The sequence below is a fragment of the Pithys albifrons genome, chromosome 16 (assembly GCF_047495875.1).
Source record: "Pithys albifrons albifrons isolate INPA30051 chromosome 16, PitAlb_v1, whole genome shotgun sequence".
NCBI classification, from domain to species: domain Eukaryota; kingdom Metazoa; phylum Chordata; class Aves; order Passeriformes; family Thamnophilidae; genus Pithys; species Pithys albifrons.
In genome coordinates, this window is record NC_092473.1 from 2,949,345 (window position 1) to 2,965,432 (window position 16,088).

The 16,088-nt window shown below is 61.5% G+C and overlaps 2 protein-coding genes across 5 annotated transcripts in view; both read left to right on the forward strand.

Annotated features, from left to right (window-relative positions):
• MGRN1 (mahogunin ring finger 1) overlaps positions 1-12,396 on the forward strand; it is a 56,722-nt gene extending 44,326 nt beyond the window's left edge. Inside the window, exons 9-17 of one of the 3 annotated variants that reach the window (XM_071570857.1) lie at positions 823-891; positions 2,908-3,067; positions 4,782-4,891; positions 5,740-5,811; positions 8,134-8,357; positions 9,330-9,453; positions 9,884-9,929; positions 10,459-10,569; positions 11,655-12,396. In XM_071570857.1, the coding sequence (XP_071426958.1) occupies positions 823-891; positions 2,908-3,067; positions 4,782-4,891; positions 5,740-5,811; positions 8,134-8,357; positions 9,330-9,453; positions 9,884-9,929; positions 10,459-10,569; positions 11,655-11,764 (1,026 nt within the window). In that variant the 3' untranslated portion in view covers positions 11,765-12,396. Of the gene's footprint in view, positions 1-822; positions 892-2,907; positions 3,068-4,781; positions 4,892-5,739; positions 5,812-8,133; positions 8,358-9,329; positions 9,454-9,883; positions 9,930-10,458; positions 10,570-11,117; positions 11,163-11,654 lie in introns of all 3 variants that reach the window. The other 2 variants (XM_071570856.1, XM_071570855.1) reach the window with 2 other exon arrangements.
• Positions 12,397-12,770: 374 nt separating this feature from the next.
• On the forward strand, positions 12,771-15,584 carry NUDT16L1 (nudix hydrolase 16 like 1). Of its 2 annotated transcripts, XM_071571032.1 has the most exons (3): positions 12,772-13,045; positions 13,407-13,667; positions 14,605-15,584. In XM_071571032.1, exons 1-3 carry the CDS (start codon positions 12,821-12,823, stop codon positions 15,037-15,039), a joined length of 921 nt encoding a protein of 306 aa, XP_071427133.1. In that variant the 5' UTR covers positions 12,772-12,820; the 3' UTR covers positions 15,040-15,584. The 2 variants fall into 2 exon arrangements, with proteins under 2 accessions (XP_071427132.1, XP_071427133.1); XM_071571031.1 differs by lacking the exon at positions 13,407-13,667 and having other exon boundaries at positions 12,771-13,045.
• The last annotated feature ends 504 nt before the right edge of the window (positions 15,585-16,088 follow it).

A 16,088-nucleotide genomic window follows, 5' to 3' on the forward strand; every position in this document is an offset into this window, starting at 1 on the left:
TGCTGTACTTGGGGGCTAAGCTGGAGAACCCCCAGTGCAGAGGGACTTGCCTTGCTGGGATTGGGTCCATCAGCCCTCCTTGCCACAGTGCTGTGGCTGAGCTGCCCAGGGGGCTTTGCAGGCAGCTGCCAGTTTGCAGAAGTTGTGGCTTAGAGGAGTGTTGTGCCCCAGGCTGGAGCTCTGAGCAGCTTCCAGCCCTGCCTAGAGCACTTGCTGCCACCACCCCTCCCATTTTAGAGATGCCACCAAGGGCCTGGGGATGGCAGTTAATGACACTGCACTAATGTAGGGTTGTCCCTCGAGTGCTTCTCGTGCTAAGGGAGGTGGTTTGTCCCTCCTCATGCTCCCAGAGGATGAGCAGGGAGGTGATGTGCCACCATTGCTGTGCCAGTGAGGAGCTGTTGGCACAGCCCCTCTGCTGAGGTTGTAAAAATGGGTGGAAGTTCACCTTGGTTAAAGTTAAGCAGTGCTTCCCAGAAGGAGAGGACTGGAAGGCTGGTTGGCTCTGGATTATTTGAGCAATGGCTGTGTATTCCCTCTTGATCTCTTGAGACAAGCAGAGTACTTGTTTTTCAGATTATTTTGGTAGCCCAGCTGGCCACTTTTGTTGCTCCCTGCTCAGACCAGGCAGGATGGGCTCTACTTTTTGAGCAAGGAGAGACTCATTCTCCTGTCTCATTCTCTGTGCTTTGTGCTGTTTGTTTCTCTTCCTTTTGTGTTGCTATGGGGGAGCCGTGGGTGTAACACGGACATTTTGATCCAGGGAGGGAGGGAAGGTGGTCACAAAACAGGTGGCACTGCCAAGTGTTGTGTTGTCCCCAGGTTGACCGGGTGAGCTACCTCCTTCAGGAGATCTACGGCATCGAGAACAAAAACAACCAGGAGACCAAGGTAAGGATGCTTCCTGATCTCTGGGTTTCCAGCCTGCACCTCCTGCTTTTGAGCTTAACTGTGGGGATTGTCAGGGCAACGTGGAGGTGCTTCCCAGACTGACTGCTGAGTCTGTGTCACTCCTGCAGGCACCAGAGGAGCCCCAGGGATGACAGGTCTGGCTGGGGTAAGGCCCAGGCAATCAGTGGAGTTGTGCTGAGGTCATTTTAGACAGCATGAGGCTCTTGAGGATGTTCTTAGGGGGTGGGATTGCTGGGAGACAAGGGCCCCAGTGTCCCGTGGGTGTTTCAGAGCACTGGATTTTAGGGCTTGTAGAGAGAGCTGTGGGGGTGTGTCACGGCCTCCCTGCAGTCAAGGCGGTCATGCCTGCTGTCTGTGCTTTGCTCCTGTGGCTCCTTCATGTCCTCCTGGCTGGGGGTTCTGCATGTTCCTGTGGTGTTTCAGGGAACTGAGCTCTCCAGGGCATGCCAGAATCCAGAGAGCAGCCTGCATTCCCCTCCAAGAGGGAGCCCAGCATCCCTAAGGGATGTGTATGCAAATGCCATAAGCAGAAACATTCCCATCTTGAGGCAGGAGGTGCTGCTGGATCCCAACTGCTGCACTGCCTGCTTTGTTTTAGCCTTTACTGAGCTGTCCTGTGCTGCCACCTGGGCTGTGCAGTGTCCCCTGTGCTGCCTCAGGATCACACAGGTCCATGATTTGCAAACAGGAGCAGCCACAGAGCGAAACAAGCAGGATTTGCTCTCCAGGCAATGCCATGTCCTGCCCAGAGCATCCTGTGGTCTGCCTGTGCCAACAGGTAGCACCTGGAGAGAGGCAGGAGGAGAAGTATTTTCCAAGATTTTTCTTACACAGGACCTATTTAAGAGGATTTAAGGCTTCTTTTTGGGTCCTGCAGGGTCTTGTGATGATTTTCTTGATCCAGCAATCACACATTGTGGCCTGGGACCATTTTTGTTCTTCCTGGTGGCGCTCAGCGAACTGTGTGATTGGGGCAGCAGAGAGGCTCCCTCCCTCCCTCCCTCCCAGACTACCTGAAGAGCAGATGTGCTGGGGCAGGCAGGCTCTGCCTTGGCAGGCAGTCAGCAGGCAGGGGGAGGCTGTGGCAGCAGCACAAGGTTGGCCATGGTTGGGCATGTCTGAGCCCTGGTGACCAAAGGGACCTCATGAAGTGGGACTGGGTGGAGGTGGAGGGTGCCCTGGGATGGATCGTCGTGCTGGGCTCTGGCACAACTTCTGTGACATCTGTGGGGTTTTCTGGTGTCAATTTTGTGGTTGGAGAGTGAGTTTCTCCTCCCACCAACAGTCTGATCAGTGGCTGTACTCCAGTTTGTGGGCTCTGAGTGACTGAGACACGACTGTGGCTGACACGAGTGTGTTCACATTCATGTTGAGTGGATGCACACAGGCCTTTTTCCCAGGGTAGTTGTGGGCAGATGAACATCCCAGACTGGTTCTGCTGCAGATGCATCAAAGCTTGTGGCAGCACAGGAAAGCTGCTGGAGATGCAGATGTCACTTGTTCAGAGTGCCTGTGGCAGCTGGGTTGGGCATGGCTGGAGTGCCTCCTTCTGTCCAGCCCTGGGGCAGCCTGACCTGCTGCCTGTGCAGCTCCCTGTGGAGCTGCTCTCAGTGTGGGAAACAAGGCCAGAGCGCCAAAGGACTTGCTTCCCTGCTGACCCTGATGCCACCAGGCTGGCAGGCAGAGCTTGTTCTTGGTTACCCTTCAGCCAAGGGGCTCTGGGGAAGGACAGCTGTGCCCTGCAGTCACAGTGCAGTGCCCTGGCCTCTGGCCCTCGGGGAGCTCGGAGCAGAGCCTTGGGGGGAAGGAGTGTCTGAGCTGGAGTGTGGAACTGGAGTTTGCTCTGCTTCAGAAACCCCCACAGAGAGCTGACAGAAGAGAATGCCAGCTCTCCCACAGACTGCTGGGTGGGAAATCTTCCCAGGCTCCAGAGTCCCTTGGCAGTTTGGCACAGCCCTTCCCATTCCCATGCCAACGTTTCTGCTCTCCTTGCAGCCCTCAGACGATGAGAACAGCGACAACAGCAACGAGTGCGTGGTGTGCCTGTCGGACCTGCGGGACACCCTCATCCTGCCCTGCAGGCACCTCTGCCTCTGCAACTCCTGTGCCGACACCCTGCGCTACCAGGCCAACAACTGCCCCATCTGCAGGCTCCGTGAGTCCCTGTGTGCCTGGACACACGGACACCCCTCCCTCCCTCCCTGCCAGGCTCCTCCCAGGGCAGTGTGGGCTGGGAGAGGGAGCGGGTCTGACACAGCCCACCCCAGGCTCAGCCTCGCTCGTGCTGCTGCTCCCAGTGGCATCTGGGCATGAGAAGGGCTCTTTGTCCAGCACCTCCCTGGCCACTTGTCTTCTCCCTGGGATGGATCTGAAGGCACAGATGCCATGTAGGCAGTTCTTGTGTGGAGAATGCTAAATTCCCCAAAGGAGGGGATGTAGGTGCTGTATCCTGAGGTTGTCTGGCCCAGACAGCAGCCAGCCCCACTGGAGGGTTGTCCAAGTACTTTCTGGATTTTTTCCCTTCTGATGACTTTGCTTTCACCAGGAGGCAGAGATGAGATAAGTTGATTTGGAGTCCTTTGCTTTGCCATCAGTTAGGAGGATCTGCTTAGCCCCTGCATTGCTCAGCTCCCAACAGATGGAAAAAATGAAATACTTGTTTTGACACTCATGCAGCATTTGCTGAATTCCCTGCATTTTCTCAATAAGAAGCATAGGAATCTCCTGAGAAAATGCCCTTGTTTTGGCTGGAATAGACAGATCATGTGTTTTACCCCCTGCTTTGTCTCTGAGGTATTTGATTGTTTCTAACTGATAATTCTCAGGAAAACAAAAATAGAGCCTAAGACAGATGTTTGGCCTGAGAAACTAATTCTGAACAGTTCAAACATGGCAAAGATACAGTAACCAAAAGCAAGATCTTACCAGAGGAAGTGCCAGACAGCTTTGACTGTGAGTAGCATAACTTAAAACACAGGAACAGCATTGTCTCATCTTCAGGGGGAGCAGGTTGTGTTTGTTTGGAAAGTACCCTCATGTCAGACTTCATAGGAACCCAGAGGGGAGTGCAGAGGCAGCAAGGGTAGATTTGTACCTCTGTCCTCTGTCTCTGGGCTGATCTTGCAGGGGCTGGGTGAAACAAGAACTGGGGAATGCCTGGCAAGTTCTCACAGCTGCATCAGAACAGATGTCTGGCTCGTGTGTGTGCCCTTGGCACAGGGGAACTACCAATATTACAGATCTGCAGATAGAGATGGGACTGTGGGCAGGGGGTAGAGATCAAAGCTGTGGTGGTGGGAGGACCAAGGGATCTCTGTGCTGGAGGCAGGAGTGCAGCAGTCACCCCCCAGCCGGGTTTGCAGCCAGTGCAGGGCCTCTCACCACCACAGCCCATGGCAGGCACGGTGCCTCCAGTGTCAGCTGCACCCCAGGGCTGAGCTTTGTGGGTCTGTGTGAAGCCAGAGGGGTTTCCATGAGCCCCCACCCAATCTGTAGCTTGCATGCACTCCCCAGGCCGAGCTCACGTTTTAATTATTGTGTTGCTGTGATGACTCACCCTGAAGAGAAACTTCTGTGGGCCTCCACACTTGTACAATACCAGGCCTGAGGGACCCCGGCCCATGACTGTGCCTGTTCTCCACAAGGACTGTGTGTGCCCAGACTGCTCCTTCCACCAGCAGATCCTTTCCCTGCCTGGATGAGTGGGCTGGAAGCCCAACCCCATTGTTGGCTTTGGGGTGCTCTGTGGTGCTGCTCCCTGTGCACAGGGCAGCTCCCCATGCCCACAACATGTCCCTGGCAGGGCAGGGAGCCTGGCATGGCCTGGCCCTGCTTGGCTGTGCAGTCACCTGTCCCGTGTTCCCTCCCAGCCTTCCGTGCCCTGCTGCAGATCCGGGCGGTGAGGAAGAAGCCGGGGGCTCTGTCGCCGGTGTCGTTCAGCCCCGTCCTGGCACAGAGCGTTGATCATGACGAGCACTCTGTAAGTACCTTGTGACCCCAGGTGCAAGGCCTGGGCGCTGGTCCCAGCCTGACAGGCTGAGCAGGGGGTGCACAGGTCACTTGGCCTGGTGGCTGCTGTCCCTGGGGCCTCAGGAGGTTGGTTCAGACCCTCCACCGAGGGCTTCCTCGGCAGTGCTGCCTTTCTTGTCACCCTGCAAGGCTGTGGGGTCCTGGATGGGTGACACAAATCCACAGGAACCTCAGGCTGAGAAGGTTTCTTGGGGCCTGTCCCAGCAGCAGAGTGACAGGCTCTGGGCATGACAGGGTGGGAGCTGGGAAAAGGGAGTAGGGGGGTTACAGTTTGACTTGCTCACACATCTGTGTGGCAGCACACTGATGAAATGCCCTTGGCATTTCCCAGCAGGAAAGCAGAAAGGCCTCTCTGTTGCAGACTCCTTAAGTGTCTTCAGAGACAGCTGAGGGGGTATGGGATGGGAAGTGTGGTGCTGGTGGCCTCAGGGCCCAGTGGCACCACCAGTGTGGTGAGGGCAGCAGCTCATGGCCTGAGCAGTGCTGTTGCACAGCTGGCTCTGGTGAGACACATGAGATCAGAGAGAGGAGGAGAACTGCACCTAGATCATCTTACAGGCTTTCATGGGAACAGATACTGTCACAGGAAAAGACTGGGTTTATCCATCTGCCCTCCACAGTGGTTTAGCCTTCAGGAGTAGGGCAGGGTAGAAACCCTGAGGGTTGTTGTGAAGCAGAGCATGGTGTGTGGAGGAAGCAGGTGCTGTCACCTGGAGGGAGGTGAGGAGATGCTGAGTGCCTCTTCCTGTCCCTAACCTCAAGAAACAACCTCTTTAAAACATGGTTTTCTCTTGACAGCGTCCCTTTAAACCCCTTAAGGTGAGCTCTGTCTCCCTGCCCAGCAGGAAGCCTAGAAGGGGAGTAAGAACAGTAAGTGGACTGGGGTGGTTGCCCTGGGCTGGGGCGGTGTCACCTGCACGTGGCAGTCACACACTCGGGGCTTGCTGGCACGCTGGGCCTGCCCCACGGCCCTGCCCGGGCTGGGACACTCCTCCTCCTGCCCCCACGGTCAGCGAGACACTCCCTCCCCCTGCACGGACCTTCACTGGCCTCCCTGGTCTGCCTGTGGGCCACAGCCAAGGTGGAAGCAGCTTGTCACAAGGGTCTGACTGCTGGGGACTGTCCCCAGGCCCTGAGTCTGGGGGATTTATAGTCCCTGGCCGAGATGTTTTCACAGTGTTGTAGGACTGTGGGCAAGCTGCTGTCCCCTTGGCCCACCCAGAAGCTTCCCTGCACTTGCCTCATCCCCTTGGCAGTTTGGTGTGGGCACATCCTGGTGTGGTTTCCAGCCTGGGGCTGGGATAGAGGCAGACACAGAGGCACAGCTGGAGCAGGTGTTGCATTTGGGAGCACTGGCTGCAATGGGCTGGTTTGCTTTTACAGAAACAGGATGGATGGAGCTTGTCCTGTCTGGGGACAGGATGGTGTGGGAGTGTGTGACTGGAACACTGTGCTGGGGACAGCATGAGTGGCAGCTGTGGGGGACCAGGAGCTGGGAAAGGGAAAGGGGAGGGAGGCCCCAGGCCAGGAAGGCTCTGTTGGTGCCCTCTTTGTGTACTCCCTTGTCGGTATCAAGGAAGCTGCAGTTTTCTTCTGCTCAAGCTGGACTAGATGCTTGGTCTTAGAAGGAACATGGCGTGTCAGGTCTGGAGAAACCCCAGGCTGGGTTCAGGTAAGGAGGCTCTTGCAATTTTGGCATGACCTGCTCTCTGCAAGCCTCCTCCAGTGACCAGCAGTGCTCCTGGGTGCTTTAAGTGTCCCAGGAGAGAGGTCTTAGGGTTCTTGGAAAGCTCAGTAACTTACAGTGAGGGTGTTGTAGCCACTGGCTGAGAAATCCTCCTCCAGTCTGTGAACTGTGCCATGGAAGCTGAGCTTTCACCACAGCAACCCAAAATGAGCAGCTTTGAACCCTCAGGCCTTGGTCTGCACAGGCAGGAGGAAAAGTCCCAATTATGAGCCAAAGGGTTTTGTCTCCCTGACTTTTCTGTCCACAAAATAGCACCTCTGAACTGCTGTCTGGAGATGAAAGATTTTTTTGGAGGTGGGTTTTGGCCTAACCAGCTACAGCTGGCAGCAACTGGGAACTGATTCCTTGCTCAGCTGAGCTGAGCTGGTTACTTCCAGGACAGGACCCATACTGAGATGTGGGTGGGTGATTGTCCCCAAGTGCCACTGGTTCTGCCCTCCCATCAGACCTAACTCCTCCTGTGTCCACAGGTGAGTCAGTTCAGCACTGAGCTCACACCAGGTAAGGTCTGTGTGAGTGGGACATGGGCACACAGAAGCTGCAGGAGCTCGTGGCCAGGCCTAGCAGCAATGTGCCATCTTGGGTACAACCTAGAACCCCCTCCCTGAGGCTGCAGGGCTGGAACAGCTCAGCTGAATGGGAGCCTGGGCTGCTGCAACATTGCCTCTTGTTTGGGCTGTGGCCTCCTGGATTGCAGCATAAACCCTGTTTGTGCTGCAGGCTCTGAGTCCACAAAATCTTTATGATCAGGAGAATTTCTGGAGTTAAACCAGTGTTGGTTTAATGGCTGTGCAAGGGTCCCTGTGGTGGCAGCTTCATGAGTTATAGAGGATATGGGAATTGGAGTGGTTTTCCCTCCTCCCTTAAGGGTTCAGTGGGTCTGTGATCCCTTTCCTGCCTTTTAGCAGAGGGGACTGTGCAGGGAGCAGCATGAGCAGCTGAGGACGTGGGAGAGGTGGAGGTGGTGTAGGCTCTGAGGACCATCTCTGAGCTGGTGCACACATTGTCCCCTCCTTCAGTTCTGCCTTGGTGACACTGGTGGTGCTGTGAACAGCTGCATGTTCCATGCATGGAAACATGAGTGGGATGTTCATTGAGCCAGAAGAGACTCTGAACCACTGGCGGAGCTTTCAGAAGATAAGGTCAAAATGTGTGTTATTGCAGCTTTCTAGGAACCTGCTTTCTCACCCTCCTTGCCCAGCTCTTGAAAGTACCTCAGGGGGCTGCCCAGCCTCGGTCCAGCTTGCTGGGATGCCCAGTCTCAGGCACTGCTCTGGAATCTTGCCTGGGGCATCCGCAGCGTGGCTGTTGCAGGGGAAGGAGCTGAGGTGCTGTGGGGATGGGCTGCCTGGGAGGGCAGGGCACGGTGGCAGCGGGGCCTCCCTTCTCCAGGGGTGCTTCAGCCCCGTGATGGTTTCCCAACATCCCCTCTCCTTCTCCCGCAGAGCTCTGACAACATCCCTCCAGGCTACGAGCCCATTTCCTTGCTGGAGGCGCTGAATGGGCTGCGCTCCGTGTCCCCCTCCATCCCCTCCGCTCCTCTGTACGAGGAGATCACCTACTCCGGCGTGGTGGACGGGATCCCTCCCGCCGGCCGCCCGCTCGTGGGCATGGACAGGGCCCTGGAGAGCGGCCACCCAAAGGGCAAGAGGAGCAAGTCTCCAGACAGGTCAGCACGGGGACAGGGACACTCCCTGTGAGCCCTGGGGGCTGGCGGCCACTGCACTGGGAGCCGGGAGAGGGATCTGGCTGGTCCTGTCGCTGCTAACTCAGAACTTCAGGAGGCCAGCAAGTACTTGTGCCAGGGAGAGAACTGGGGCATTGTCCCTGTGTTCAGCCCGAGGTTACAGCCTGTGTGTCCTGAAGGCTGGCTGTGCCACCAAAAGAAAGGATTTTTAGCAAGGAGAATTTAATCACAGATTCATGGAATGGTTTGAGTTGGAAGTGGTCTTAAACCTCATCCCATCCCACCCCTGCCATGGGCAGGGACACCTTCCACCAGCCCAGGTTGCTCCAAGCCCTGTCCAACCTGGCCTTGGACACTTCCAGAGATAGGGCAGCCACAGCTTCTCTGGGCACCTGTGCCAGGGCCTGCCCACCCTCACAGGGAAAACTATGGATGGAAATATCTCCTTCCCAATGCACTTAGTCCCTCAATTTGCTTTTGACATCCAGATCTTGTTGGATTTCAGCTTTCTGTGGAGCTCCCCAGGAGCAAGAGAATGGGGAGAGAAGTGACCTGAATTTCAGAGCTCAAAAAGCTGAGTTGAGATCTGTGGTTGTTTTCTGAAGGGTCCCCAGTTGGCCTTGTGATGGAGGGTGTAGGTGTTGGGTGCAGGACTGCACAGATGGGACCAGCCTGGGTTTGTTCCTGGCACTCCTCACTGTGCTCCACCCCAGATTTCCCCCTGGAAAGGGAGCCGTGGAGGTGTGAGGAGCAGACCTGGGCCTCTTGCTTTCCTCTGCAAAGGCAGATTTGTCCAAGCTGTGCCAAAGGCTTGGCTCTCCCACTCCGCTGCTGCTCCCTGTGGAGCCGATACAGAAGGCCCTGGGAGTTCAGCTCCACGGTCTGTGCTGCCCCAAATCCTGCAGGAGCTGCAGTGCTGGCAGCTCCCTGCCAATGGAGTTTCTCTTGCCACAGCACACTACGGTCTCCCTCGTCCCCAATCCACGAGGAGGATGAGGAGAAGCTCTCCGAGGACTCTGACTCGCAGCCGGCGCTGGGAGGGGCTGAGCTGATCCTGAGGGAGACCAGCTCTCCAGAGGTGAGGGTGTGCTCTGGGGGGGCTGTGGGACACGGCAGGAGCCTCAAGAAGGGCCATTGACTGGAGCCAGCAGTCTCAGCTGCTTTATGCACCCCTGGGGCTCTGTGGGGAGGGGTGTAGCCACTCCCTGTGCCCCTCTGACACCTCTTTGGGATCAGGGGTGCTGGAAAAGCACTCAGCTGGAGCCACGTCAGAGCTGACCTTCCCCAGCATCCTGGGGCAGTGTTTGGGGCAGGGGTTTCAGCTGGGCCTTTCTGGGCTGTCAACCCCCTCCATCCCAGCCTGTGGTGCCACAGTGTTGGGGGTGGCCCCTTGCTCCTGCCCTGGAACAAATCCTGTCCCCAGGACAGCTCCCCAGAGAAAGGGAGAGTAGAACAGCACAGCAAAGGCCTCCAGCTGCAGAAATAACCTGTGCTGTCCCTCCTTACAGAGCGTGGCAGGGGAGGAGATGGAGGAGGCCTCACCTGTGCAGCAGGGTAGGTGTGCACACCTGGCTGGGGGTGCACCAGACCTTGGCTTGGTGTCCAGCACTGTTGTGGTGGGATGGGGACAATGAGGGAATGAACACATGAGCTCAGAAACATCCAAAGTCCATCCCTGAGACTGTGCTTCACCAGGGGAAGGTGCTGGGGTCTTTTTTGGGAAGTGGGGGAGGAAGACCCACAGATCTCCCTGGTTTATTTGCCAAGCATCTCTAAGCTCTACACAAGTAGAACCTTCCACGCCATGGGCTGTTTCCTTGCACTACTGGGGTCATGGTGAGAGCACAGGATGTGCCCCATGTCTTTGGGATGGGTCTGTGGTGCTCCGTCAGCACCCAAAGGACACAAGGACGGGGTGAGAGAGGAGTGATGGGCACATTTTGGGCCATGAGCCTGGGTGTGAAGTGGTGACCTGGGCCAGTGTGAGGGGCTGTGCTGGGGCCTCAGTGGGGCTGGGGAGCATCTGCAGCCGTGCTGGCTGTGCTGGGGGCTGTGCTGAGGGTCTGGCTCTGCCTGGCTGCAGGTGGTGGCCGCCCGCCCTCGGTGGAGGACGTGCTGCAGGACGGCGGCTGTGGCGAGAGCCGGAGCCTGACACGCTCCGAGAGCGACCCACCGGTGGACGTGTTCCTGCCAGGTATGGGCTGTGCCACTGGGGCCGGAGCTGCAGGGCCAGCTGTGCCCGTGGCTCCAGGGGCTGGGGGCTCTGGGGAGTGTGTGCAGCCCCCCAAGCCTTGGGATGGGACAGGGAAGACCTGCCCAAGCACGGGCTCCGCTTCCTCCCCGTGGGCAGAGCTGTGGACGAAGGGGGTAGCATAGAGGAACCTTGGCCCCCCCTTGTCTCTGCCCCTCTATCACCCTTGTGTGTCTGTCCTTCCCCTCCTTTCTCCTCTCTGGGCTGCAGCCACTCCATGGCAGTTTGATGTGGCTGTGGCCTCCTGTGTGCTCCCAAATGTGCTCTGCTTTTGGGCAAGGGAGGGGAAGCATCTGGGCCAGTTTCTGGGGGCTGGGGCAGTGTTGTCACGGCAGGGAGGGGCCTGGTGGCCGTGGGTCCCTGCGCTGCCCTCACCTCTGACTGTTGTCGTTGCAGCCTGTTTTCTTCCCTAGAGTCGCAGTCTGTTCTGAGTTACCTCTCTAATGTCTCCTTCCCTCTCTGTCTGCCTTCCTCCCTCCTGTCTTGGGCAGCACTGGGTCCTGATTCCTGCTCTGTTGGTATAGAGGAGTAAGCTGGTACGTCTTCTCGTTCTTCTTTACTGTTCTGTGGGGCAGCTGGACCCCCCTGGGAGTGCTGGCAGCCGGGAGAGAGCGGGAATGGTCCCCGGGGCAGGGAGGGAGGGGGCAGCAAACCAGCCAGGCTGCGCTGCTGCCTCTGTCCCGGCTCCCTTCCCATCCTGGCAGCAGCATCCCTGCTGTCCCTGAGTGCCAGGGCCCCGGGCAGGGCAACAGGAACCCCATCCCTCCTCACCGGCTTCTGCTGCCGTGTGGGCATTGAGAACATCCAGGGCCCTGCTGGCCAATCCGAGGCTGGTGGCGGATGGTGCGTTGTCCCCTTAGTGCCCCATGTCCCATCCCTGCTGCTGAGGCGATGGAGCGCTGCTTGGAGCCAGCCCTGTCTCCCGTGGTCACTCCGGGGTAGGAGGGGATGGCCGAGGCCCCTGCCACGCTCGCCCTCTGATCCCAGGGCTGCCATTTCTGAGGCTGAAACTCCTTCTCCTCTCCCAGGCTCATCCGACTTCAAGACGCTCCCCGTCCGCGGCACCGGCAGCCCCACCCAGCCCCTTCTCTTCGAGCAGACCCGTCTGCACCTGGAGGACGAGCAGAGCCTCCCGTGAGCGGGGCCGGGCCCCGCCGGTCCCCGGAGCCCCCCAGCCCCCGGCCCGCCCTGCTCCGGCACAGCCCGTGCATGTTCCCTGGCGGTGGGTCGGGGACGGGGCCGTGTTCTCGCGTGGGAGGTGTCGGTGGGGCCGGGCGGGGGTCGGGCCGGGCAGATGAAGGACACTTCCGATGTATATTTTGTACACACCGAGCGCAGCCCTTTGCTGTCACTGCCCCTGTACATACACAGCTGCGGCTCTCCGGCCCTGCCGGGCCCCGCGGGGAGGCGTTCGCGGGGGCGCTCCGGGCCCAGCCCGTCCCGCGGAGCTGCCCACGCCGCGTGCCTTGTTCTGCTTCAGCGGGGGGGGCCCGGGGCGCGTCCCCCGTTCCGCTTCAGCGGGGTGGGCCCGGGGCGCGTCCCCCGTTCTGCTTCAGCGGGGGAGGCCCGGGGCGCGTCCCCCGTTCTGCTTCAGCGGGGTGGGCCCGGGGCGAGTCCCCCGTTCTGCTTCAGCGGGGGGCCCGGGGCGCGTCCCCCGTTCTGCTTCAGCGGGGGGCCCGGGGCGCGTCCCCCCCGCCCGCCCGGCCATGTTTGTAGGAATAAACCCGTGGAGCAGCCACGCGAGTCCGAGTCACGTGGGGGCGAAGGGGGCGTGGCGGGAGGGGGCGTGGCCAAGGGGGCAGGCCACGGGTTGGCTGCGGGGCGGGGGGGCGGGGTCTGGGGGCGGACCAGGGCACAGGGGGCGGGGTCACTGGTTGGGGCGGGGTTTGGGCTGGGGGCGTGGCTACAGCGCAGGGGGCGGGGCCATCCTTGCCGTGCCCCGCCCCCGTCCCGCTCGCGCCCCGGGCCGGGCTGTGATTGGCCGCTCGCGCCGCTCGGTGTCTCTGCGCGCGCAGGCGCGTCCGCCCCGCCCCGCCCGGCCCTGGCGCGCGGCGATTGGCTGGAGCCGCCGCTCGCCCATTGGCCCCGCGGCGCGCGGCGCGCTCCCATTGGCCGGGGCGCGCGCGGCGGTCCCGCCCCCCACGGCGCCGTGGGCGCGGCGCATGCGCGGAGCGGGCGGCGGTGGCGCGAGGCGATGGCGGCCGTGGGGACGATGGCGGCCATGGGCCCCCTGCCCGCCATGGGCGCGCTGCCGCCGCTGCCCACGCTCGGCGTGCCCGGCGTGCCCGAGCTCAAGCCGCTCACGCGGTACGAGGCCATGCGGCTCGGCCCCGGCTGGAGCCACTCGTGCCACGCCATGCTGTACGCGCCCAACCCGGGCATGCTGTTCGGCCGCATCCCGCTGCGCTACGCCGTGCTGGTGAGGGACGGGCGGGGCCGCGCGGGGAGCGGGGCCGGGAGCGGGGCCGGAGCGGGGCCGGGAGCGGGAGCGGGGACCGGGCGGGGCGGGGCGGGCCCTCGGGATGGGCCGGGGCTGGGCCGGGGGCGGCGGGCCGGGGGCGGCAGTTCCCAGCAGGGCGGTAGCGGCAGGCCGGGCCCGGGGCAGCCCCGCGGGCCGTGCGGAGGCCCCGGCGGCCGGGCCGGTGTCGGTGAGCGGTCCTGGATGCGCCGGAATTGGAAGGGCCGCGCGGAGCGGCCGCGATCCCCCCGCGCTCCTCCGGCTCCTCCGGAGGCGTCGGCGCCCCCGCCGGGCCCATTAACCCCCTGCGCCTCTATTGCAGATGCAGATGCGGTTTGACGGACTGCTGGGCTTTCCCGGGGGGTTCGTCGATCGCCGTTACTGGTCCCTGGAGGACGGTCTGAATCGGGTGCTGGGCTTGGGTTTGGGCTGTGTGCGCCTGACGGAAGCTGATTATCTGTGCTCGCACCTGACTGAGGGGCCGCACCGCGTGGTCGCGCACTTCTACGCCAGGCAGCTCACCCTGGAGGAGCTGCACACCATCGAGATCAGCGCGGTGCATTCCCGAGACCACGGGATGGAGGTGGGACACCCGGGAGGGGGGTGCGAGCTCTGTTAGCCCAGGGAAGGCGCCGCTTCCCTCCTGGGTCTGCCGGGCGGCCCTGGCCAGCCCGGCCGGGGAATGCACCGCAGGGAGCGCTGCCGGCGGCAGGTGCCCGCACCGCCCGTGGCATCGGCGTTAGGAGCTGGCGGGGGTCGCGCCGCGGGCTCCGGAGCGTAGGGAGCTCCAGCTCCGGCGTTTCCCGGCGTCCGCCCGCGCAGGGACGAGCCCGCGAACCCGCTCGGCCGAGGGATGTGGCCGAGGGGCCGTTTGCAGCCGGGGGGGATCCCCCTGCCCTGGGCCGAGTGCCCCGGACCGGACCGTGACCCCGACCGCGGTGTGGTGATGTCGCTGTGACTCGAGTCCTCCCCGGCCCGCACGGAGGTGCCGGAGGCACCTTCCTCCTCCCGGGCAGCTGAGTGCGGCTGCTGCCCCCGGGCAGGGGGAGAGCCAGGGCCTGCCCCGCGCCCGCCGGCGCTCGGTGCGTGTCGGCAGCAGCGTGAGCAGAGGCAGCGGGCGCTGGGCTGTGACCTGGTGAAGGGGCACACGGGGTCAGCTGTGGCGTCCCCACACAGGGCAGGGGCTGGAGGGGCAAGCGGGACTGCCCGTAGTGTCCTGGGGCAGCGGGATCCCCCCAAAGGGGCAGCAGGGGGAACAGAGCCAGGGCTGGGCCAGGGGGCTGGGCAGGCAGAGCAGGAGTCTGGGGGAGCTCGGGAAGGGGCAGGGCGGGGGCTGAGCTGGGCTGAGGGCAGGGACGGGCAGGGGCCGGTGTGGGAGGGAAGGCAGGACCTGGCACTGGGGCAGGGCGGGCCTGGGCTGTGGGCTGGCGGGCACTGGGTGAGGGTGTGGGGCTGAGGGGGCTGAGGGAGGGGGGCTGGTGCTGCCGTGGCCCTGCTGAGCTGTGCCCTGTGCTTTGCAGGTGATGGGCATGGTCCGCGTGCCCCTCTACACCCAGAAGGACCGCATGGGCGGGCTGCCCAACTTCCTGGCCAACTCCTTCGTTGGAACCGCCAAGTTCCAGCTGCTGTTCGCCCTGAAGATCCTGAACATGGTGCCCGAGGAGAAGCTGGCCGAGGCCGTGGCTGCCACGCAGAAGCCCAAGAAGGCGGCCATCGACCACGCGGGAGGGGCAGCAGGACACCACCACCTGCACGGCCACAAGGCGGGCAACGAGCTGGCTAAAGCGGGCAACGAGCTGGCAGAGAGGGCAGAGCAGGCGGGGGCTGAGCACCTGGTGGGGCTGGAGGGCCAGGCCCTGGCAGAGCAGCTGGCGGGGGCCGAGGCGCTGGAGCAGCCGCCGGGGCTGGGGGCCGACGCCGTGGCAGAGCAGGCGGTGGCCGAGGCGATGGAGTGACCCCTCCCTCCATCAGCAGTGGGTGAGCCAAGAGACTTCTACGTTTCCGCCCCGTGGCTGGCTGCAGTGGCTGCCCACGCGACCCCACTGCCCGGCCGGGAGGCTCTGGGTTTGTCTGAAGCAGGGAAAAGCGATTTTATTTTTATGGCCATTAAAACTTAGCGAGCTTCCCAGATCAACCTGCACAGCCCCTGCAGAGAGTTCATGTGCTTACGTGAGGGCGCCCAAGCCTTAGAATTACGCTTTGATTTCAGGGACACACTGCTGCTGTCAGGTCCCTTTTTTATTTTTAAGGAACAAAACATCCAATTTTTTAAATGCCCCGTGTTGACTTGGCTGTGCTGGCAATGGGCACAGCTGGGGGACGGGGCTGCTGGTCAAGCACCTCTGCCCACACCAGTGACCAGGCGCCCGCTCAGGGTGCCGGTGCAGCAGGGCAGCTGTGCCATGAATTCCCTCTGGGGCATTAGGGGTGCTCGTGTGGGTCCCCACCTGGAGATCTGTGGGAGCAGGAAAGTGGAATAAATGGCTTTGCTGAAAGTTTAGCAGTTGGGATCATTCTTGAAGGCCGAGGCAGAGTCTGTGGGACCCAGGGCTGGGGTGCAGGGCTGGAGGGGCACGGCTCCCACACGGGTTTGTCCCCTGGACTGTGCTGGGCCAGGGCTGCTGGTGGCAGACCCTGGGGCAGAGGGTGGCAGCTGGCTCAGGGGCTGACCTGCTGCAGCTGTTGAGGTTTTGGGTTATTCCAGACTGGCACGTGCACCCCAGGGAGCACCTACCTGTGCCACTGCAGGTGGCAGAGCACCTCCTGGGCACTGGCTGTGCCTGAGGGCCCCTTGTCCTGGCTGAAAGGTGGGGCAGCCAGCAAGGAGCCCTCAGCTCTGGGGCAGAAGGCATTGCAGCTGAGCCTTCAGAAAAATCCTCCCCCCACCCTGCAAGCCCATTGGAAGGGCAGGCTCAGTGCTGGAGGAGCTGCTCCCTGCTCCCCTCTGCCTGCTCAGAGCTGATCCCAGCCTGGGGTGGCAGCAGCTCCCCCAGGAGCCCCCAGC

What these genes read in the sequence shown, in the direction of transcription:
- NUDT16L1 (XM_071571032.1), top strand. Translation starts at nt 12,821, where the DNA reads ATGGCGGCCGTGGGGACGATGGCGGCCATGGGCCCCCTGCCCGCCATG. An exon ending in CGCTGCGCTACGCCGTGCTG is followed by an intron (nt 13,046 to 13,406) that starts GTGAGGGACGGG and finishes CCTCTATTGCAG; the next exon opens with ATGCAGATGCGGTTTGACGG. An exon ending in CCCGAGACCACGGGATGGAG is followed by an intron (nt 13,668 to 14,604) that starts GTGGGACACCCG and finishes TGTGCTTTGCAG; the next exon opens with GTGATGGGCATGGTCCGCGT.